Source organism: Clarias gariepinus, chromosome 8 (genome assembly GCF_024256425.1).
Source record: "Clarias gariepinus isolate MV-2021 ecotype Netherlands chromosome 8, CGAR_prim_01v2, whole genome shotgun sequence".
NCBI classification, from domain to species: Eukaryota; Metazoa; Chordata; class Actinopteri; order Siluriformes; family Clariidae; genus Clarias; species Clarias gariepinus.
In genome coordinates this window covers 28861157-28886808 of record NC_071107.1, presented here as the reverse complement: position 1 = coordinate 28886808, position 25652 = coordinate 28861157, and the positions used below count along the sequence as shown (strand labels likewise).

Below are 25652 nucleotides of genomic sequence, written 5' to 3'. Positions count from 1 at the left end.
AGTACATGGCACAAGAACTGACAACACAACAAAACACAGAGATCACGATCGCTGGAGTGTCATTCAGAGACCTGGGCTGCAACAACCAGCTAAATCGTAACACAAATGCACAGAAATCAATTATTTTTCTACAATAATTAAATAGATTCAACATCTTTCTTCGACATAATTTCAGACTGCACAGATGGTAAGCTTACTGGGCTTACAGAGACTTAATATTTACTATAAACGATAATGGATTTCTATACATTTAACATCAAATGACCACTTTGGTTGTAAGATTCAGATAATTATTTAAAAGCTAGACATTTAAAATGAGAATAAGAAAGAAAAGTATTTCTTTCTGCCCCCCTTTCCTTGTTAATGCCCTACCTGGCCCCCTGGCAAAACTTTGCTAGACCCACCCCTGCACAGTTACCAGCTGTCAGCTATGTAGAAAAGGATCCTGGTGTTATTTGTCTCTCAGAAACAGTTCATAACTTCCCTTCAACTCATTCATGTCACCTAAAAGATAAACCTGTTTCTCCATCACCTGTTCAACTCTGATAATTCAATAAGGACATCTCCTGGTTTCACCTTTATGTTTCTCTCTCACATATCCAAACCGATCATGACTAGCAGCTTTTATGGCTGTGGCTCCAGCAAACAGCTGATAAACCGATCAGCTGATCAACAGGAGAAGGAGGGAGAGAGAATGAGAGAAGCCGAGGCAGCTGCGCAGCGTAAAGACACAGGATAACTTTTTTGTTTATTTGTTTGTTTTTTCATTCTAACTGAAATACACGACAAATCGCGTTCCTTTTTACCTCAATACGTAACGCGTAATATTTTCTCTGAATACGGGTCGATTACGTTTTTTTACGTTTGGTAACCCATACTAACTAACTAACATTACCAATAATTCACTCTCAGTAACATCACCAGCATAGAAACTCTGTCATCATGCTAACTAGTACACAGTAGGAGTTATTGTAACTGACTGTAAAAAGTTAGCAAGCACAACGAAAATAAGCTACACCTACTTGGTTTCTAAGTTTTTTTATGGTTTTACTTAGGCTACCTCAGGTTCAGTTCTGCCACTTGGACCGGCGGCCGCCTCGGGTCTCTCCTCCTCCTGCCTCCCCTTTCACTCTTCAACCTGCGGCTGCTGGCCTCCATCACTTTCTAATTTTACTGAAGTGGAAGCTCCACTATAGCCACCAAACAACTGTGATATTTTAGCACATTTGGCAGCATCTGCCTGAAGGACTAGTTTATTTTTGGCGCTAATTTTTTCGGCTCCTCCTGCTGCTTTGCGTTTTTTGTTCTCCATTTTTGTTCAGCAATGATATGTGATTGCTGAGCCGTTGCAAGCGGGAGGGTGCATCTAACCTCCTCGGCTGTAATTGGTCCAGCCCAGAGTCAATCATGACTAATTGGCCAATCCGCCACCTTTAATAGTTTATAACGTTACAAAAAAAAAAAAAAAAAAACATCGGTGGCCGGCCCACAAAAGACGAAAATCACCATCGGCCCACCGGGCAAATGCCCGGTATGCCCTATGGCCAGTCCAGCCATGTGGTGTATACTGCAATGCCACAAAGAAATGTAGCTACTGTAAGTATAAGTACAGATATATGTTATAGGATTTAGTGAAGTAATAGTAAAATAAGTACCCACTAATAAAACTACTCAAGTCTAGTACAGGTGCAGTGCATCAAATACTGTACTGTATGTACCCTCCGGTTATTAACACAGTTTATCGTGGTTGGGGTCAGAGTAGAGCCCTAGCACATCCTGGCAGTGCTGGACAAGAAACAAAACAGACGAAAAAGTTGTTTAGTTGCCAAGCCATCATGTGCCATCATGCACACATTGATTCAGACCCTGAGGCAGTTTTGCTCCATTAGTTCTCCTCCTAGCTTGTTTTTGTGAGGTGTGAGGAAAGCTGCGAACCCAGAGGAACCCCACTAGGTCACGGGAGGAACATGTGAAACTGCGGTACCACAAACTCATGATAAACAAGTGGTTCACAGCTTTATGCTGGCACATACTGTACACATTTCACAGGTCCTGAATATATCTAGAAATATTCGATTTCAACTCTATGTTGCTGTGTCATGTCTCATTAACTGCAGCCTGTTAACAAGGACGACTCCCAACCACCAGACTGCAAGGCTGCAAAAAACAAGACGTTATGCTGATGATTGGAAAAATGCATCATTTTATCTGAATTAATGATTGCAGGTTGCTGTAACTCTGTGAAATATATAAATCATCACTGGAGGCTGAATATTTTAAATAAACACTGTAGGTCTAACTCAAAACACGAAGCATTGCTTTACTAAAACTCACCACAGCTGGAATCTTCTACACTACACCTTACGCGAGCATACTGTAGTTCTGTGGCTTCATGCTGTGAATGACATGCTCTTGTTTACTGTAACTTAGAAATCTGTACTTATAGTATCAGTATGAGATTAATAAACTGTATACATTCTTAAATAAAAGCAGAAATTATTCATAATTTAAATGTTTAGAGTACAGATTAGAAGCACCCTTTTCTTTCCTATTATTTCCTTCTCCAATATGTCCTGGATAGACATGCATTAAGCACGTTATAAAGCCCATTCTTATTTCTTCAAGTCTGGCAGTTAGAAGGGTCTCTCTCTCTCTCTCTCTCTCTCTCTCTCTCTCTCTCTCTCTTGCTCTCTCTCTCACTCACCTCTATTCATTCTCTGACCACAATGGTCTGTGTTCTCTCTAAATCTTTTTGTTCCAGTCAGTGGCCCAACGCTGATAACCTTCTCAGAGATGGAGGACTCTTTTATCTCCTTCATATTTTTTCAGCATTGTTACAGAACTGATACTTCCTGCCATTTGCCCTCATGTTACAGGAGATGTGTGTCTGTGTGTGCAGTGTGTGATCATTATCACATTTATAATCTTTTATCTTTTTGTGTGTATTCTTGTCGCTGACTAGTAAATGGAATCCCATTAGCAGCATCTGATTTGTTTTGTGCTGTTTATAGCATTTTCATTAAATTGCTTTCCTTATTTATGTTCTTTTATAATATAGATTAATGTTTTAGTCTCTAATAAAACTTTTTAAGCATGTCAGTGGGGGGAAATCTGAAAAACTGTCTATCTATATACAGTATGAGTTTAATTCTAACTAGGACGTGCAGGATTACAGAACTCAGTTATGAGAGTAAAAAAAAAATCCTTTATTTCTCCATATAATCCACTGCAACACTATTGCACTTATCCCAGTTATTCACTAGTGCTTGGATACCATCAAGGAAAAACGTTTTTTAGTATGCAGGAGCCATGATCAGATTCCCATCTTCATTTCTGAAACTTTGGCCTCCCAGGAACTCCTTTAATGGCCCAAATATGTGCAAATGGCTTGGAACGAGGTCAGGTCCGTACGGAAGATGTGGCGATAACTCCCAGCCGAGCTTCTGTAATGTGCAAGTGGTCTCTGTGAATGATTGTGTGTACAGTTCCCTTAGACAGATGTGCCTTTTCAGACGTGGATTAAATGTTTCATTGCCTGAATATTCAGGACTGAACCACCTCGACCGGCATCGTCACTTATGGACCGTGCAAATGTTTTATTGTGTCTAAGAGTCTTATCACCATACTGTGCTTGAAGTGTTCCTTAAATGACAGTTGATTTTTACGGCTGGATTTATGAGAAATTTAAAAGAGGTTAAATTTGAACTGACTGCCTTTAGCTTGCATTTGCATTGGCATTGCTTTGAAACACACACATCATCACACCTTTTACTTTCACTCGCAGTCATTAATTTCTGATTGAGATCTTGTTCAAAGTCCAACCAGCACATGCCAAAGACTTTCGATGTGGTTAAGGTCAGGACTCTGGTGGCCAATTCATGTGGGAAAATGGTTCATCGTGCTCTCAGACCCACTTCTTCACACTTTAATCCGATGAATCTTTCTCCTAGAATATCCCTGTGGCGTCAGTGAAGAAAAAATATCCATTAATGATTGTAGAAAATACAAGGACTGAAGGATGGGAAGCAGGCTGCGAGTCTCAGTAGTGAATTTTATTTTTACAGTCTTTTCCATTTATTGCTTTTCATTGAGGCAGCGAACACACACTCACACTTACACTCAGCTCATCTCAGCTCTTTCTCTCCTCTCAGCATCAAAAGACACATAAATAAACTTCATTAACAAGCCACAAGTGAAAAGCCGTACGTGTTACCTCTTGGATTGCAAACCTTTTCAAACCTGAGTGCATGAAGCACCAGATTCCAATGAGTGATCCATGTGTCAGCATCATGCACCCGAGCCACTGGAGCTGGGTGTGATCTGAAAAGAGGGTGAAGGGCACTTTAGTAAGCAGTAGAGGAGAGTGAGACCTGCCCTCTTGATGGCCAGACACTTCTTATTAATAGTGCTGTACTTTCTCACTCTCAGAGAAACCACCACTTGAGACAAAACAACCCCTAAGCCTCTGTCCGATGTACCTGTACCGTCACCAGACACTGGCACCATCCAATACCTCATTTTAAGGAGATTGAAGTGGTCAATTTGAAGTGTATCGCTTAGATCAGTTTGTCTAACTTTTTAAATCACTTCTCTGTTTGACCTTAAAAGGTCCTTAATGACCACTTGGGGAGTAATTCATGAGCTAGATGTGGATAGTAAAACAACCACTTTATCCCCCCGGTGTGTATTCCCTAAGACATTTATACAGCAGGGAATGATGTTCTTGAGCCTATAGAAATCTATCCTTGTTAATTTACCAGGTGTGTGGAGTTGCACTCAGTTCAAGAATGTTTTGAATAAAATTTTCATTAGAAGAACAACTTAAAATTTTCCATGATCCTACAGTAGGATGCCATGGAACTTGCTCCAATACAATAATTCAACACTATGGAAAACCGTGGTTCCAGTCGTTTATCCCAATTCCAAGTTACATTGTGAGTGAACCTCCATCTACTTATGGTAAAAGCTCGTACGAATCAATTTTATCCTTTAATTTTAAATATTCAAATTTGAGATAAACATAAACCAAGTGGCTTGTTCACTCTGTGTACACATATTGTGTAGTGGCTATGCTACTGGGTATCTCGTTGCGAAGTATACCATAACAAGCACAAAGCAATGCTCATCTGCAGTATGATGTAATGGCCCAATGAAGTACATGCAATTTTTTTGAAGCGGAACTTCAGTGGCAATGGGGGCAACGTTGTATTTGGTATAGCCAGGGCATTTGCCAACTGACATTTGCTAAATTTTGCACATCATTTGCGCACATCACTGCAAATGTCTGGCCAATAAAACCACGCTATGAGAGGGCTTAGTGTTTTATCCACTCCTATCAACATTTCCTGGAGGCTTTTTGGGATCAACAACCATGTTACTTCCTCTTTATTTTATTCACAGTCTTTTTCGTTCATTGCTTTCTAGCAAAGAGCCAAACACACACATTGACTTCCTCTTTAAGCTTTGCACAACCCAGCTTAACTTCTCCTGCCAACACAAGAAGATACAAATTGAACTTCACATCAGGCCACAGTTGGAAAGCACCATGTTTTAACTTTGTCCTCACTGCCACTGCATAGTCATCCAGAACATTCAGGTCATCAGCTGACTTTATTTTATTGGCACATTACATTGCTAAGTCTAAACCTGACCAAACGAAGCAATGGCAGATCACAACATCGCCTCTTAAGGCTTAAGTCAGCACCGTGCTTTTCATGTATCTCTATTCTTAATAGGGTCAATCTGGACAAATCAGACTTTCTCCATTGTCCAATCTTTATGCTTTCTAGCAACCTAAAGTCTGTCTTTCTGATTAGTCTCACTAACAAGTGATTTAAAGTGTTTTTTTATGGACACAGCTATTTAGTCCCAATTCATTGGGTTTTCATCATGTGGAAATGCTTTTACTCTTACCATTAAACATAGCTGTGATTTCTACTGTTGATTTATCTTTTCATGTGACTTCACCAAGAGTTTAAGTGATGTTGGGTCATGGTCATTTATGTTTGTTTTATGACAGAATTTCTTTTACAAAGATAAGGTGTCACCCCCATCCTTTCAGGTTGCAATAATGTCTTGGGGTTTCATCAATCGCTAAATAGTTATGTTCTTTGGTTAATACGAGGTGGTGTCAAAAAGTATAGAAATGTGTGCACTTCAGATCTGGTGGCTTTTGCTGTATGTCTTCCCTCAGATACCTCAGAAAACAATAGGTTACTTGCGTAACCCCGGTTCTCTGATAGCATTAAGTGAGGTGTCTCACTATGGGATACGCCCCTTCCGCGTATTCCTCAGAAGCCCTATTACACTACGCCGGCCCCAATTGGCTGGCAGACGTGACGTTGTGTCTGGGAGTGGCCTCCTCCCCCTCCGTATAAAAGGAGCAGTACAATGTCACTTCGCTATTCAAAACAAGCAACCTTTTCCTCGCTTCACACAGCAAGGAGGGTCATCTGGTGAGACACCTCACTTAATGCTATCAGAGAACCGGGGTTACGCAAATAACCTATTGTTCTCTTTCAAGCATACGTTTCGGTGTCTCACTATGGGATATCCTAACTCCCGTATTGTCAGATAGCCTGTCTTGAAGTCTTCTGCCAACCATACCCAACGCATTCAGGGCTGAACGAGTTTAGTTTTTAGATTCTGTCCCTACGTTCAGTACTGCATGAGCTAAAGTCTGAGCTGTAACATCCAGTTTGTAAAATCTGGCAAATGTGTGCGGAGATGACCAGCTCGCCGCTTCGCAGATATCCTGTAATGTGATTCCCTTAAAAAGAGCCCAGGAACTTGACATTCCCCTTGTTGAGTGCGCACGTAAGCCAGTTGGGGGTTCGAGACCCTTGCTGGAATATGCCAACGAAATCGCCTCCACTATCCAATGTGATAAACGCTGCTTAGTAATCGGCTTCCCTGTACGAGGTTTCATCCAAGAAACGAACAGCTGATCGCTCTCCCTTAGACCTCTGCTCCGCTCTGTATAGATGCGCAGAGCGCGCACTGGGCACAGCGTATTTAACTTTTGCTGCTCTGATGAAGCAAAAGGAGGTGGATGGAAGGCCCTTAACTCAAGAGGGTTTATCGCATTAATGACTTTAGGCATGAATGCCCGGTTAGGTTTCATAATTACTCCTGCATCCCCGGACATGAACTGTAAGCATGCTGGATGCACAGAAAGTGCATGAATCTCACTCACGCGCTTCGCTGAGACCAAAGCTATTAATAGTGCAGTCTTAAAAGACAGTGCCTTGAAATCAACCTTGTCTAGTGGTTCAAATGGGGACATAGACAATGCATCAAGCACCAACCCCAAATCCCATGATGGGGTAAGTGGTTTAAAGACCGGCAGGGAGCGGCGCGCGCCCTTCATGAATCTGCATATCAAAGGATGTTGTCCCACTGTTTTATCATCAAAACCAATGTGACAAGCATATATAGCAGCCAGAAACACTTTTATGGTTGAGAACGCTTTGCCTTTGTCTATCATTTCCTGAAGAAATGAAAGAACCACTGCCACTGAACAATGAAAAGGAATCTCGTGTCTAGTTGCGTACCAGCGCTCGAATACATTCCATTTACAGTCATAAAGAGACCTAGTTGATGCCGCTCTGGCATTCTGTATGGTTTTGATGACACTGTTGGGTAGACCAGTTTTACTTAAATTGGACCACTCATGGGCCAGGCCCATAGTGCCAGCCGTTCCGGATGAGGATGGAAGATTTCCCCCTCCTCTTGTGACAGAAGGTCTCTGCGCTGCGGGAGAGACCACGGTTCGTCGTACAGCATATGTTTAATCTCTGCAAGCCAGTGTTTCCCTGGCCATCTCGGGGCTATTAGTATTAGTTTCATACCTTCCTCCCTTACTCTGCAGAGTGTTGGTGATATCAGCGCTATCGGTGGGAATGCGTATAGAAGAGTGCGAGGCCACTCGTGTGCTAGCGCGTCTATTCCCAGGGGCGCGCTCTGGTCCTTCAGGGAAAAGAACAGGTGACATTGGGCATTGTCTTGGGACGCGAACAGATCCACTGTCGCTCTGCCATACATGCTCCAGATCTGTTCGATCACTTCGCTGTTCAGTTTCCACTCCCCGTAGAGGGGATTTCCCCTGGACAGCAGATCCGCGCCCTGATTCATCACACCCTGTACGTGTGTCGCTCTCAGGGATAGAAGGTTGACACTGCCCCATAAGATCAGTCTGCGTGCTAACGTGTGCAGAAGGAGTGATCTGAGGCCTCCCTGACGATTTATGTAGGCTACAACTGTAGTGTTGTCCGTTCTCACAAGAACATGTTCTCCTTTCAGAAAAGGAAGAAAATGCTTTAGTGTCAGAAAGACAGCTAGCATTTCTAGATAGTTTATGTGAAGATTGGTCATATGCTGACCCCATCTCCCATTCACTATTCTGCCCTCGTGAATGCCCCCCCAACCAGACAGCGACGCGCCCGTCGTTATTATCTTCCTGTGCCGAACTACACCCATGGATACCCCTTGAATCAGGAAATTCGGGTGTTTCCACTGGCGCAGTGCTAGAACTGCCTCTGACGTCACTCTTACCCTTCTCCGTAAGTGACGTACCGGGTCCAGCCCTTGGGACGCTACCCAGCGTTGAAATTCCCTCATGTAGTCTCCCAAACGGGATAACCATCAGGGCTGAGGCCATCAGTCCTAATAATCTGAAGCATGTACGAAAGGAAACCTTGTTTCCCCTCTAAAAGTGGGTCATGCAGCAGGTGAATCTTTTCACCCTGTCTGCCGATAGTCGCGCCCTGAAGTTCACTAAGTCCAGCGACAGTCCCAGATACGTTATGGACCGTGTGGGAGTTATAACACTCTTTTCTGTGTTCAATCTTAGCCCCAGTTTCTGTATATGTTCCAGAAGTATCGCTGTGTGTTCTCTCGCTTCTTGTTCTGAGCGAGCTGTCACAAGCCAATCGTCTATGTAAGTAGCGAGACGAATGCCTTTCTCCCTGAGCGGGGTCAGCGCCGCTTCTGTACATTTTATAAATACTCTGGGGCTGAGGGACAAGCCGAATGGTAGCACCAGATATTCGTATACCACACCAAGGAAGGCAAATCTCAGAAACTTCCTGTGTGGTGGGTATATCTTTATGTGAAAATATGCGTCCTTCAGATCGATTGATGTGAACCAATCTCCCTGGCGCACCATTTGTAGGAGTGTAGAATGCGTGAGCATTCTTTCTCCTATCTTTCTCAGATAGGAGAAAGTCGGACTGACCCTCTTCCTTGAAGTCTAGCGCGCCTTCCTCTTCGTCAGTGCTGAGCACACTGGGCAGAGGGGCGCAGACGTCGAGCTGTTCACCCCAGGATAAGGCTGCCGTGGTGGGCAGCTCTACAGGGATGGATACCTGTGGGGTGGCAGCTGGAGTGGGGCTAGGTGAGAGGAGTGGGTCGAGGCCCGACAGGCTAGCTTGGCGCGCTAGCCTGCGACGAAGGCTCTTCGCGGTAATGCGTGCGCAGTGTTCGCATGAACCGGGGTTGTCTAGCGCTAGTTGCGCATGTTTCAGTCCAAGACACGCCGAGCAGATCTGGTGTGTGTCTTTGCTCGAAATCTTGTTCCCACAAACACAAATACGCACGTCTCCTCCCTCTCTAGCCTTGGCGGTCTGCGTTGCTGCAGCCATATTGTTTTTAAAACGGTCCTAGAATCGACTGGAGTGTCAATATAAGGAGCTAGGCGAAAGACGGTGTGGTGACCAGTCGTTTCGAAATATAGGCTTCTGGTGTGAAGCGAGAAGAGGTTTTTGAATAGCAAAGTGACGTTGTGCTGCTCCTTTTATACGGAGGGGGAGGAGGCCACTCCCAGACACAACGTCACGTCTGCCAGCCAATTGGGGCTGGCGTAGTGTAATAGGGCTTCTGAGGAATACGCGGAAGGGGCGTATCCCATAGTGAGACACAGAAACGTATGCTTGAAAGAGAACCTGACAGTAGAATTCTATCATGTAGCGGTCTGGCCCCTGGAATGAATTATTAATGCACAATGCGGCAAATGTTGAAAACGACGATAAGCACACACTTGGTCAAGTTGCCAACATGTCTCGCCTTTTCAGTCATTCAGATCCTTTGCTCTTCCTCTGTAAAGTCTGTTGCTTCATCTTAGTATTCGTGCTCTTACACCCAAGTTTTGTCCGTAGTAATAATCTCTTTAGCATGAAGAACATGTCATCCACGACATTCTGACGGAGTTCTTGGCACGATGGGTCAGCAGCCTAGGGATGAACTTGGCAGCATCACGGCACATGTTCAAATCACACTTGAGAATTATTTGGACTGTTACGTATGACATACTGACAATGGCAGTGTTGTTGTTTGTTCTTTGATGATCATCATGCACAAGTTGCCAAATGGTTTCGACATTATCGCTCATTGAAGGTCTTCCTGGTCTTTCACAACCTCCCAGTGATATTATTCTGCTCTTGAAGCACTAAAACCATCTTGAACACCTCATTGCAACGTTACCATAAACTTGCCAAATTACGTCAAATGTTTCTACAGTATGTCTTAGAATTTTGTTCTAACTTGCTGTTTATGATGCTGGTATCGCACATTTTCAGAATAGCACCAGCTGCACAGCTCCTATATGCGTAGGACGATGTCTTTAGGCACACTGACTTATGAAGGTGGCTGCTCCTTGTGACTGTGCATGCAGTCATGTGCTGCAATCTGTTGGTGCGCTGCAAAACTAGTCTTGAAACTTTTTGATACCACCTTGTGTCAATCCTATGTTGACTGAATAACACTTTTTCCAAAACCACGATTTGTTGCCAACTGAAACATATTAATCCCTGTAGTAATTATCTTGTCATAATTTATGCTCACAAGTAGATGCCTAATTTAATACATTCGTATTAGTAAAGTGGTGCCAAAGAGGAATGTGATATTATTATTATTATTATTATATAATCCTCGAATGATATTTCGCTAACCTCAAGTGTAGCTTTAAGCTCTATCCTGTCATGTCGTAAATCTATTGCACTGTGCTAAAATTCCTGGGGCCCCCCTCATTTCTTTATGGAACTTTATGTAGCTGAAATTACACTAATGGGAACAAATGTCTTACTGTGACAGATGCAAAGTGCCTAGATACACAGCAGCAAGCTTCTTGTCTGTACCGACCATTACCCCTCTCATCTGTACCGACCACTCAGCATCACCAGTATATCACCAGTATATTAAACACCGGTCTGATCCTCTGTCATCATTTGGAACTGTTTATTTTTGGTTCATCCCTTACATTAGATGAAACCCTGTGGCTTAACAAACAAAAACCATTCCTTTGAGACTGGTCAGGTAGAGGGACTAGACTTAAAATGAGCCAAAAAAAAATTAAGGAAGCCTGGAGAACTATTCAAGACTATATAAAAAAAACAAGATTTTTTTTCTCCCCAACTAAAGCAAAAAAAATATACAGGAAAATCTGGGTCTTTGGAAAAAATATGTTGAAATTAGGAGTTGCTCAGGATTTTTAAGACTTTTGCACAGTACTGTAGTTCTTTCCCTTTTTTCTCTCTCTCTCGAGCGCTCTCTCTCTTTCCCTGAACATTTGGTTCTAAAAGATATTAACAAGAGTTCATTTGATTGGATTACTTGGAAGCACCTTGTGATAATGAATACACCGAAGGCCCACTTGCTTTTCACATTTGTGACAGTCTGCTCCACATTACAAACTACTCTGAAATGCCTTGAATGATGAATGAAGAATGATGAAGAGAATCAAGGCCAAGTTCATTTTCAGGAGTTTAGATGAAATCATGTTCATATCTGATTAGTCCCCTTTGTTATGTGGAGTGGCGTTGGATGCTGTCTTATTTTAGGAACAGGAGTAGGTCAGACAGGACTAGATGCAATGTTAAATCAGATGTCGGCCAGACAGACAGATTCAAATGTGGCGTTAGGTCAGATTCATTGCTAAAATAAACATAGTTTTAGATCAGAACTACCATCATGTGAAGCAGTGTAAAAACAGATGCAGTTTTAGATCAGCTGTCATTTAAGGTCAGATGCTTAATCTGAATAGATAGTGTTGGATCACAAGCTATTTTACATCAGACAGAGTGTTAGATACTGAAATAGATCAAATCAGAACATTTTTTAAATTAAGTGGCATCAGATCATACTCGGTGTGAGAACAGGCATTGTGTTAGATCTGATGCTGTGGCAGATTAGACACGGGGATAGATCAGATGCTGGGTTAGATCAGAAGCATTGTAGGATCAAAGGTGGTGTTGGATCAGGCATAGTGTTAGACACAAGGAACAACCAGACACAGTGTTTGATAAAACAATGTGTTAGATCAGACACAAAGGTAAACTAGACAAAGTGTTCCATCAGGCAACATGGTAGATACAAATGTAAACCAGACATGGTGTTGGATCAGACACAAAGGTGTACCATACAAGGTGTTAGAACAGGTGTAGTATTAGATCAGACATAGAGTAAGGGTGAACCAGACACTGTGCTCGATCAGTCAGTGTTAAATCAGACATGAGGGTGAACCAGACATTGTATTAGATCCAACACATTGTTAGACGAGACACGAGGGCAAAGCAAACACGTTGTTAACCAGACACAGTGTTCTATTAGACAAAGTTCTAAATCATGTTGCTGAGTCAAATGTTAAGTTAGGCTAGTTATACATAATACTGTCTTTTGTGATGAGCATTTTTAATTATAAGATAAAACTAGGTCTAGGTTTTGGACTATAACTTTTAAACCCTACTCAGTGTTTTCATTAGATATGTGGTTAATGCAATTCATTCTCTTTTTTATTTATTTAGTTCTATTTTTAGCTCTTGTCCATTGAGATTTTAGTATGGAAATGCCTTAATCAAAACCTTTCTCCCCTCTCAGGTCCCACTTTGATCTCAGGTGTCGATCCCCCTGTATCCGTGGTGGGGCAGCAGGAGGTACAGCTGAAGTTCCTACTGACAGGACTGTTGTCTGGTTTGCCCATGGCACCCTTTGCACTGCGTATGTGTCCTCCTTTAACCACTAAAAATATCCAGCACTACCAGCCGCTGCTGGCCGTGGGTGAGTACTAACCAATAGCAAATTAGTTTATATTATCATCTTTATACAGTACATTATGGCACAACTGTGTGCAAGACCATGCTGCATAAAAGACACTACTGAGTTTTTATAAAATAGATCCCTACATACAATATTAACTCACCTGACTGTATGAATATGTAAACAGTACAGCCGGGGGAGCATCTGCACATACTAAGTGTCTAAAATCAGAAATCATGATTGCAAATGTCCTTCCAAATATGGAAATAGTTGTAGAAATGCTGCCAATTTTTTTAATTTTTGTTTCTGGGACTCATGGACCACACTGGCTGTTCAAAGGAATAATCGAAATCTGTCCTTCATTGATAGAGTGGTTTAGCCTATGGGTAGAATATGAAAAAAAATTAAATCATGATTTTCAAAGGTATTTCTTTGATACATCAGTACAGTAGTAAGAGAAAAATATTGATATTTTACATAATGGCTAATTTTGACAAGTTATGTTTTCACTCACTCAATTTTTCTCTTGAACTGATTTATTATATTTTTACAAGCTCAAACTTTTAGGAGCTTGCTTTGCTCTAGACATACATATGGATTGCCAGATAGATAGATAGATAGGGTGCCATAAAAAATCACCCCCTTCCTGATTTTTATTTGCATATTTGTCCCACTTAAATGATTGAGATAATCAAGCAAATTTTAATGTTACACAAGGATAACTCGAGTAAATACTAATTGCAGTTTTTGAATAATGATTTCATTTATTGGGGTGGGGGGGGGGGGTGGACTGGGTAATTCCCCCATGCTAAATCATGAATGAACTTAAATTTTTGGAAAGCTGAGTTAACTTTAACTTGCCACACACAGGCATGATTACCATTTGATCTGTAGAATAAAAAATTACTTATAAAAAATAGGACCTATCTGATTATCTGACGAAAGCATGCTAAAAAGCAACATGATCCATGAAAATGTAAGAAAAGATGAGAAACAAAGTAATTTACATGTTTCAGTTTGAAAAGAGTTACCAAGCCATCTCTAAACGAACCACAGTGGGAGCCATTATTCAAAGATGGAAAAACATGGAACGGGGGTGATTATTTAAAGGATTGGCCGGTCAACCAAAATTGCTTTAAGAGCACAACGACAGCTCTTCGACGATCTGAAGAAAAAACAAACAAGACTTTTCGACATATGCGTTGCAGCTTCAGGACCAAATATGTATTGTTATAATTGATGGAACCATGAATTCTGTGTTCTACCAAAAAATCCTAAAGGAGAATAACCAGCCATCAGTTTGTGACTTTAAGCTTAAGTGCAAAGAAAAAGGAAAATAAACTTTTTGGAGTGGCCTAGTTAAAGTTTGATTGGGTTTACAGGGCAATTACTTTTTCACATAAGGCCAGGCAGGTTTGGACAGCTTATTTATTAAGGTTCTCCCCTTAATTAATGAAATTATCATCTAAAACTGCATTTTCTATTTACTTGGGTCATCTTTGTGTAACAGTAAAATTAGTTTGATGATCTGAATTATTTAAATGTGACAAATATGCCAAAACGTAAAAAAGTAAGGATCAAATAGTTTTCTGACTGACAGACAGACACAGACAGACACAGACAGACAGACAGACACAGGCAGACACAGGCAGACAGACAGACACAGGCAGACACAGGCAGACAGACAGACAAGGCCAAAAAGTATGTTAACAGCAAATTGAATTTATCAGAAAAAGATTTGCTGTCATATTACTCAGGTGTACTTTAGATTATAGGAGACACAAAAGGAAATCTAGTGCCCTTCTATGTTGCTAAAAGCACAAACCAATCCTTGCCCTGCTGTATATGTCTGTGTTCCTTTGTTACCTCTGTTTCCACTGAAGTAATGACAAACACGCCCTTTGTGCTAGCAGTGCACTAGAATGTCAAATGCCATTAAAGTGTTTAAAATGCAAACAGAAGGCATAAGCAGAGATGAGCTCTAATGTATTCCTGGTGAATATATTAGGGCTGTAGTACCTACATTAGATAAATGCAGCTATAAGACAACAGCACACCGACTTCAAACTGTTCAATGGATGAATTTTTCTACTTGGCTTTAAAGGATAATAGGCAGATCTTAAAGTCTTTGTGTGGTCTTGAGCACTGATTAAATAAACCAAACGAATCATCCATTCATTTCATTCAGGGTCTTGTCATGCATTGTGGGAAAACAAAAGCAAATCCGAGAAACAAATGCATCGTCATGGAGGAGAAAAAAAAACATGAGCATGTCATAAAGTGTTTACCATCTGTTATTCATCAGTTAACTTAACCACCATGTATTCTTCTCTTTCCTTCTCTCCATCATCCTCCCCCTCTCTCTCTTAAACAAACTTTCTTTCTCTATTTCTTTTTGACACACACATCCACACATCTGTGATTAAAATCTCACTCTAAAGGATTGAGTACAGTATGTGCTTAGATGAAAATAACTCAACAAAACAAAAAACACAGAAACATTTGGAGGTTACATTTTGAACTCAGAAAGAATCTGTTAGAATACTGTGCTCATAAAGTAGCAAATTCAATTATTCCTGTTTTTTTTTTCCCCCACATTAACACACTTTATGAAGCCTGCGTTTTACAGCTTTATAGCTAGGCTAATAATTTTGTGTAATTTGGTTACAGTTTTTTGGAATTTTCCCCACAAACCACCAATACAGAATTACAAAGTCTGTAAATAACTCATGCTGACTTACAGACACATTGCAGCATACAGTGTGTTTCACTCTTTCTCATAATATCGTCTTACTGCTCTACTACTACTACTACTATGTCTCACATTGTCAATATTAAGGTGAGTAAAATATAGGTACTGTAATATACTTTATAGTTTTAAAACAATAGGTTATGAAGATACAGCTTTCATCTCTAGCTAAAATTAGTGAAAATTATACATGTTAAAATCAAACCAGAACACAGTTATAAGAGTAAAAACTACCATTATTTTTCTCGATAGTCTGCTGCTACACTAATGCTCTTATCCCAGTGATTCATTAGTGCTTGCAGAAGCCATGATCAGACTACTGCTTCATGTCTGAAACTCTGGCCTCACATATCCTCCATTAATGACCCAAACATTTGGAAATGGCTTGGAGTGAGGTCAGGACTGTTTAGGGGATGTGGAAATAACTCCCAGCTGAGCTACTGTAAGTGGAGTGGTGGGCACTAGTGTGCATTTTTGGCAATCAAATAAGACTGTTTTTTGTTTTTTTTGCCTACCTGCTGAATGTTCACAGGAATGACCGCACTGGGTTCCGAGCCCTCTCTCACAGTCGTGTGGCCTGCTTTTGTACCATTTAAACGTTTTACTCCGGCTAAGAGTCTCAGCACCAAATGTGCTTTGAGTCTCCGCACCAAATGTGCTTTGAGTCTCAGCACCAAAAGTCATTTCTTCTGTAAATGTCAATTAATTTTACACCTTCACGAGAAACTTGACCACAAATGCTGGTTTGACTTGAACGTCGTTTGTGTATAATTTCTGACTGTCCATACGTTTACTTTCACACCTATGAAAGATATTTAAATGTTAAAAAGCCTAGTTAAAGGGGCCAAGTTGTTGTTGAGTCTACCTGGACTCAACAACAACATTACATCAGTTGTTGATGTAATGTTGTTGTTGAGTCCAGGTAGAATTTTTGGTAGCGGTTTTTCTGTGGAAATACAGTACAGCTGACAACTGTTGTTTCTTTTTTCTTTGTAGTGTTTTGATGTGGACTGCATTTCTTATGTAGTCTGCTGTTAATCCCAAAATTGGTTGTGCCTGCAAAAGGCCTCTGCCATTCCTGGATGCTCCTCTCTTTATGGTTTCTTTTTGCCAAAAGTGTTTGCAAATCTGATATATTTCAGTTGTGTTCGGTCTTGAAACGTGTACTGTTGCTGTCTGTCTGGTCTTAAATTATCATTGTGAGCAGTTTGAGGAAATAAAAAGTTTTTTTTGTCTTTTTAAAAATGGTAACATTAGTGGGTCACATGAAGCAAAGAAAGTAACTAAGGCAGCAGAGGTGGGGAGTAACGAGTTACATTTACTTTACTTAAGTAACTGTTAGTTAAATTACTTAAGTAACTAAAAAAAATTACTTTTATAAGTAGTTTTACTGCACCATACTTTTTACATTTACTTGAGATTTGCGAAGAAGAAACGATACTCTTATTCGGCTACATTCAGCACACTCGACTCGTTACTTTTCTAACCATTTATTCTACACATTAGATCATTTTCATTTTTGCCAGAGAAATGCAGCCAGTGGATCTACCACACGACTGTGATCAGACGTAACAACAATAATCACATGAAGTCACATGTGAAAAAATGTCAGAGGCGTCTGTCTCCAATGCTACAATAGAAGAGGATGAACACCCCTGGCCTCAACGTATACAAAGCATGTTTCGCTTACACACAGTGCAAAAGAACAGCTTCATAATGCTGTCTTCTCTGTCCGCCAAAGCAGACAGACATTTCAGCATATAAAAACTGCCATGTCGTGGTTATCTTAGCTGTGTTATTTAATGTTGTAATGTTAGCATATATAATTAGCTAGAGGCTAAAAATCAAAGTTTCTTACATTTGTTCTGCTGGACACAGTTTATGGTAGAGCCATTTGGACTGCACCTGAATATACTGTACACAGTATATCTTACACTGGAAATAGTCTACACTATTCAAACATACATATGGTACCTACAGTAGGTATTTATTTCAAAAGCTTTATGTTGTGAAAAAAAGTGAGATTAGGAAATTTGTGTTTATTGTTCCTAAATTTGCTGTTTTGGGAAGATATTTATTTTTTATTAATTTATTATCTTTTATTTTGTTTCATTTATTTTATTTAGTAATTTCAGAAATTGTACATTATTTTATCATTTTGTCTAGCTACTTACATAATTTAAAAAAATATATAAATCAGAAATTACAATGTCGCTCAGTACTTGAGTAGTCTTTTCACCAAATACTTTTTCACTTTTACTTGATTAATATTTTGGATGACCACTTTTTACTTTTACTTAACTGATATTATTTTGAAGTGCAGCTACTCTTACAGTACTTGAGTACAGTTTTTTGGCTACTCTTCCCACCTCTGTAAGGCAGATTGAAATTGCTGAAAGTTGGTTAGGAAACCTCAGACGCATTATTAAAACCTCGAAAGGGTAGTACTGATAATCATGCATGATCGTAGAGATCATTTAAAGGCTCAGTTTAAGTTGCAATTTAAAATTTTTCTCATAGCTATGTGGCAATAAAATAAATGAACAATAAAGTAAGAGTAAATGGAGCTTGCCTTACACCGACTCGTACGCAATATGCATCCTACATGCTCAATCAACTGTACATACTCAAGTTTACTTAACTAAACTGACAGTTTTGGTAAAATCTTTACAGAAGTAATAAGAAGCTAAATATGAGAATAAAAGGAAGCAGCACGCTGCATTACACCTACTAAGCCAACATATTGATCATGAGCATATCTGCCATGTACGGCGCAGACAGTGTCTACTTTGAGGCCTTAGTGTCATAAATCATGCCATATATTGACTCTCCATGATTCCAGTTCATTCCAGAACTATTTCCTATTCATTACCTCCAAAGACATTTTAGGAAACAATTTTAAATAGAAACAAGCCAGCTGTAAGATGAATGATGACAAGGCTAGAAAAAAAGAAAAAGAAAAGGAAGGACAAAAACGGTGCTGCATTAGTGAAATTGATGTCTTTTATGTTTGAATGAGCTCCCATAATGCATCACAAATAAAGCTCTTGAATCCTCTGTGAGCATTTTCAGTCAACCAGGTCATGGTTATCCAAAAGGTGCTGTTCAGTGGCAACTAGCGTTGCTTTAAATTTCTAAAGACGTTTTACCTCTCGTCTAAAATGCTTCTTCAGTTCTAATTAACTGACTTGGAGTGGCAGGTATATAAACTTGGTGGAGTAATTAAGTTGTTGACTCCCTAATGGTGGCCTGTGGGTCCAAACCACATGTGTGCCCTACTCAGTCTGCCTGACTACAAATTATTTTAAATACCATGAGTGCTTTTACAGACAGAAACACGGCTGTGCCATGGGCTCACCTGTCCTCGCTATTGTGGCCAATCTCTACATGGAAGTAGAAAGTAGAGCCCTATGCTATTTCACAGGAATTACTTCTGACCGCTGGTTCAGGTATATGTATGACTCCTGGGCCAAATTAAAACACAGGAGTTGAAAGCTTTCACAAAACACGTCCATGCTTTTTGACAGTAACATCAGATTACCAGGGAATTGTTTGGCTTTCCTGGATTGTGCAGTACACATCGACAGAGACATCAGCCTCAACAATAAAGTATTCAGAAAACCCAAACGCATACAACCATTTGAAAAAGTTGCTCTATGTGTTTTTGTTTAACATAAGTATCATCTGATCATAGCGAGTCTTAGTATTAGGCAAATACAGCCTCAGAGGAACAACAAATGACTTGCAAACACATACAGAGAGTAACAAGTACACTTGTACTGCTTTGACAGTATTATTATATAAAGGGGGTAGGTTGCACCTACATGCTGCTAATCATCTGCTCTTGATTAATTGATCATAAAACCTCAGTAAACTAAAGCAGTGTTGTAAGAAAGAATAGACCAAAATTCTTTACAATGATGTGAGAGACTGATAGTTATACAGGAAATAAAAACTTCAAGTTATTGCTACTAATGGTGTATATACAGTACAAGCTTTTGAATCATGGGGGATACTTACAGTAGTATTGCCCACATGTTTTTTGGGGGGGGTTAATTAATTAATCTTTTGTTACATAAATGATGTCACAATGATGAAAATGTTTATGATGTTCATCTGGTGTCGTAGTTGTCCAATACCAACTCGCTATGGTCAGATCATTTTTATTATGTTTTTACACAAAAACACATGGAATTAAATAAGGGGGTACTAACTTTTGCACAAATGTATATTGGTGGCCAAAAGTATTGTGACAAAAGTGCAATTCAATGGTGTAATAATATTGTTAAATTTGTAAAATAATGACAGTTAAGACATTAAGAACAATTTGTTATTTTATGCAATATAATGCAAGAATTCCCCAGTTTTGGACACCCTGGCTTTAGAAAGTAAAGGTTTTGCCACATATTTGTTCCATCCATTAACTAAAGCAGAAAAATTGAATTAGCACAACTCTTCGGCCAAAACTAATTAGTAACATCACCTGCTACTGATTAGTAACCTCACCTGATCTATGCACAAGCAGTACTACAGTATAATACATGGCATACTGTATGTTGTCTTAATTTCATTTGTCTCCCCCTGTGGATTAGTATTTACTGCATGACTCTTACCATCTTGTCTGTCACAAATTGGGAGTAATAAAAACCCTCCAGAACCGGCCTGAGAACATGCATACAAGGGCTGAGGGAAAGAGAAATAGCACACACAAAAAGCTGTGTTCACCCAAACCAGGCTTTCTCCAAAAATATATCTACAAAAAGAGACTGTAAAAGTCCTTACGCAGCAGACAGAGAAGAAAACAACTACAAGCAGAATTGCCATGTTGAAGTATCTTTGAGAAGGGTTTTCCAACAAGAAATAAGTTGGTCAAAAGTAGCATACAGGAGTAGCATACTGCACAGAGTAGCTCAGATCGGTACATTGATGAAACCAAACTACTGCTTTACAAGCGCATTGCACAACACAGGAGAGCAAGCCCCTTAGGACAAGACTCAGTAGTCCATCTGCATGTAAAAGACAAAGGTCATCTTTAATTCAATTTAATTCAATTAAATTTTATTGTTCACTTTTAACAAGTGCCATTGTGACAATTCCAAATTGAAATTATGGAAGTTTGTATGAAATGTGAATATGTATGAATCTTTCCCTGATGAGCAAGCTAAGGGCAACGATAACAGTCTCTCCCTGAGATGGCAATAGGAAGAAACCTTAAGAGGAACCAGACTCAACAGGGAACCCATCCTTATTTGGGTGATAAGGGAAAACTTCGGATCACCTTTAAAAACAGCAATGTTCACATTCTGGGCAGAGAAGACAACATGGTTTGAAAGAGAAGTCAGGGAAGTCATCTATGTTAAATTAAACAACTCTCTGGCCTAGAGGAGGTAGTGTAATACACCACATATCACTTGCATACATTGCATTTCTTTCACAGCCAAGTAATTCATTTATACAGTACCATGATTCAGAAGATCCTGACACCACACATGGGAGGAGGAACAATCCACATGTCACCATTAAGGTGTCAATGATTTGACTCCACTAGTTTTATATATGTTCTATTCCCAGCCAGTTAATTCAAACTGATGCTTTTTTGGATGAGCGGTAAAGCATCTTCAGAAACTTAAAGCAAGTTAAGCTGCCACCAAATAGCTTCTTTTGGCAAAACTTTTAAATAATTTTCCCTCTATGCTCCAATTCCACTCAAAGACCCTGTCAAATTAACTAATCTCTATAAAGAGATTCTGAGCATTCTTAAAGCAGTACCATTACACCATTTATAATAAAATCTGATTAGGTTTCATTTCCAGATTTCACACTGATAATTTTCACAAGGAGAAATGAGAGACTGGCTGATTATTTACAAAGAAGGATGTTATTTCAAAAGCCAACAGTCCATAAGACATTCAAAGACACCGATTATAAGCTCCTGCAGAGATGCAAAGGCATGGACAAGAAAATAGACAGAAGGTTAATGGCATACATGGAACAAGAAATCACACACTGTAAAGGCCAAGTACACACTGAAAGCATTTCTGGAGCTCTCCATTCTGTATCCATTCTGTTTTGTGCTGTGTTTGGATTTCTTTTTCTCTTGTACATTGATATATTAGGATCAGAAGTGTCAGAAATATACAAACTCAATGTCTGAATAAAAGTCCACGTTTCTGTCTAAAATGTAGTCCAATGCGAATAGAAGTAGTTCAACAGAACTAATCCTGTAGTCAGGAGATCACAGGTTTAAATCGTTGTAGTGTAACAGCTATCAATGACCCAGAGGCTTCGAAGCCTAAAGAGCTTGGCATACTAGGTCCCCTCTGTTAATCACAGTGGCACTGGCCACTTTCCTCCGTGTGTATGGTGTGGGTATGTCTCAGGGGAAAAGCTTGCTGGTAGATGAGAACTGGTAGGTGACCAAACTGGGAATAAAATTGCTGAGAAAAACATTAGTAAACAAGTACACTGCCTTGCCAAAAAAAGCCACCATTTCAGAAGGGTCAAATTATTTAGCTGCATCAAGCGAAGAAAACAAGTAAGGAGATTTGAAATTACTGGAAAAACCCTTTAACACGTTATCAAAAACTAGAAGGATAGTGCTGAACCATCAACTTGTGTAAGAAATGTCATCACAAAATGAATGGAGAACACCTGGTGATGTGTGGTAAAATAAATTAACAGTAAAAACCATAGCTATGTTCAGTAGTGACAGTAAGAGCATTTCCATACACAGACAATATGATGAGAACTCATAATGAGACTAATCAGAAAAAATGGCTTCAATGTGCTAGTAGCAATGGAAAACTTAGGAGCAATGGGAACAGGTAATTTTGTCTAACAAGTTCAGATTGAGCCTATACCAGAGCAATGGGTACATTAGGGTAAGAAGGGAAGAGCCCGAAGTGATGCACCAATCATGCATAATGGCCACTGTACAAACCTCTGGAGACAGGCGTTATGATCTGGGGTTGCTTCAGTTAGTCAGGTCTAGACTAGTTTGTGTTGAGCACGAGTGTGTACCCGCCTTTCGTGCTCAGGAACGCATGAATCGTTCCCGAGACCACCTCTGCAATCGGTCCAGGGATTGTTTCCCAAGCTCAGAACGAGTTCATGCTCACACGACAAAAATCAACTGGTCCCGGGGCCAAGTATGCTCGGAAATGGTTCCCGGACCCCAGTGAAAAAATGCCCTCAGTTATTCAAGTCTACACTCAGAAATGTTATGTGGCAATAAAATGAAGTCAGCTGATGACTCGAATGTACTGAATGATCATGGTATCACATCTGTGGAGTTTTTCTTCCCTGATGGTGCAGACATAATCCAGGACTCATATTGTGAAAGAGTGGTTCTGGGAGTGTGAAGAATAATTTCACACATGAACTGGTGACCACATTGTGTGCGGTAATTAAAGATAAAGGTGATTGAATTTAATCTTAGTGTGCAAGATTCTTTTTGAATTCTTTTTTTTTTTTGGCCAGACAGTATAAATTCTTTAGATAAGTATGTTTAAGCTAAAATAATACCTTTCGTGCTTGACTAAAAAAAAAGTCCTGCTGTTTGAAAACCATTATCTATTGTTATGATGGAAATGAGGTTGAGGAACTGTCAGAGCCAGAAATTACAGACCATGCTAAAAGTGCTGCTGTTTCTAACTCTGTGAAGAAAAAATCCAGTTTAGACCACAGTTTGCAGTCTAAACACAGATACAGATCTGAATATTGGGAGCACCGAACAGATATGGCTACAGATATAGGTAGTGGCCTTAAATCAGCTTGTCCTTGGAAGACTATTAAAAGTCACACCATTAGCAGGATATAATGTGCCTGAGTGCTATTGGCACATAGTCTCTCACATAGTTCAGTGGGATACGCTGCAACCTGGAAACTGAGAATTCCGGATCAATTCATCCTGGCCTTTTTTTAGTCGATAGAGCACTTTGAATTAATTAAAAACGGAAATTGAAGGAACATAGACACTGAACTAAAGGAAACGGGCAAAGCTGAATTCGTTACACTTTGGCTTATTTAAATCAGAAGATCCTATTTCTATCCATCACTTTCAGCCCTAGCATTAAAGCACATCCTTTCCTTGACTGCACACAATGCTTAAAAACATGTGACAAGCTTTGTACACTTTTGTCACTCTTTCTTTGTCCTTTTTATGTTTTTCCCTCCCTCATTTTCCTTCTCTCCTTCTTCAGCAATATTTACGGCTGTCTGACAGCTATTTCACAGCTGGAGCACCCTTGTCAAGACAATATGATCTGCGTGATTGATCTATAGACTGTAATCTGATATGAAACCTCTGGTGTGGACAGGGCACACACATTGTCATATAGAGCTTATATATCACAGCATTGACACAGTTTATGCTCTACCTGTACCTCAGGACCTCCTGACAAACCTGGGCAATTGATCAAATGGTTTATTTTCTTCAAGACATGCAATCATCAACTCTATAATCAATGTAAGGCTGCCTTGTGCCAGCTCCATATACTTTTTGCAGTTTAAATAGTTTTTTTTTTTTTTTTTTTAAGATTTAACGTGCAGTTTGTAATATATATACTGTAAAGGTGCATCTCAATAAATTAGAATATCATCAAAAAGTTGATTTATTTCCATAATTCAATTCAGAAAGTGAAACTCGTGTATTATACAGATTCATTACACATAGACTGATAATTATAGATAAAATAAAGACTGTTCATTTCCTTAAATTCTGATGATTATGGCTTACAGCTAACAAGAACCCAAAATTCAGTATCTCAGAAAATTACAATATTACTTAAGACAAATAAAAAAAAAAAGATTTTTAACACAGAAATGTTGGACTACTGAAAAGTATGAACATGTACAGCTCTCAGTACTTGGTCGGGGGTCACTTTGCCTGAATTTCTGCAGCCATGCACCATGTCATGGAGGTGATCAGTTTGTGGCACTGCTGACATGTTATGGAAGCCCAGGTTGCTCTGATAGCAGCCTTCAGCTCTTCTCCATTGTTGGGTCTGGTATCTCGCAACTCTCTTTAACGGTATCCCATAGATTCTCTATGGGGTTTAGGTCGGGTGACTTTGCTGGTCCACAAGCACAGGGATACCATGGTACTATTTGCAGTGTGGGCAGGTGGCAAGTCCTGCTGGAAAAAAAAATTAGCATCTCCATGATTACATAAACATGATTACAACTGAGCCAATGTTTTTTTGTCTCTCGTGCGCTGGGGAATTGTGGGTAATCGTCTCCCCTGCTCGGTCTTAGTCCGCGTCTCTTACTGGTATAATTAACATCTGTGCAAGTGTGTACTGTTTACTTTAACACTGTAACCACATGTGTGTGCATAAAACATCTTTTATTTTGTGTGCGTGTGTGTGTGTGTGTGTGTGTGTATAGGTAAATGTGTAAAAGTCATCCGTTCACACTGTTTATTATAACACGTGTGCGCATGTGTAAAGCAAAAGCAAGTGTCATTATAGAGGTTAAAGATCCATTTTCTCTTTTACTCCCACACACAGCGCATGTGCGCACAGAGATACACAGCGCATATGTGCACAAACACACAGCACAAACTGCGTATATGTGTGTGTGTGTGCGCGCACGCGCTGTGTGTGTGTGTGAAGCCAAAGTAATATATATATATATATATATATATATATATATAGTGTGGCGTGTGCGGGGCGGCGGCTGACGACCAGCATGCCTTGCGGAGATGTCGGTGTGTTCACCGTGTCGGGGAAAGGTGCTTGGGTTAGTGGCTTCGGCCCTGTTTGTGTGTGTGGGGGTGTGACGTGTGAAATGTGCTCCGGTTCAGTCTGAGGCTGAATTGGATGTAGGTTTCTGTGTGAATGTGCTGCTCATGCTATACATGCTGTGTGTCTAA

The 25652-nt window shown here is 40.0% G+C and overlaps 1 protein-coding gene across 2 annotated transcripts in view; it reads left to right on the top strand.

The window, feature by feature from the left end:
* The window catches only part of wdr11 (WD repeat domain 11), a 126974-nt gene that overhangs the window by 30697 nt on the left and 70625 nt on the right, over positions 1 to 25652 (top strand). For both annotated transcript variants that reach the window (XM_053502088.1, XM_053502087.1), the window contains exon 10: positions 12871 to 13050. In XM_053502088.1, coding sequence (XP_053358063.1) covers positions 12871 to 13050 — 180 coding nt within the window. The remainder of the gene's footprint in view (positions 1 to 12870; positions 13051 to 25652) is intronic.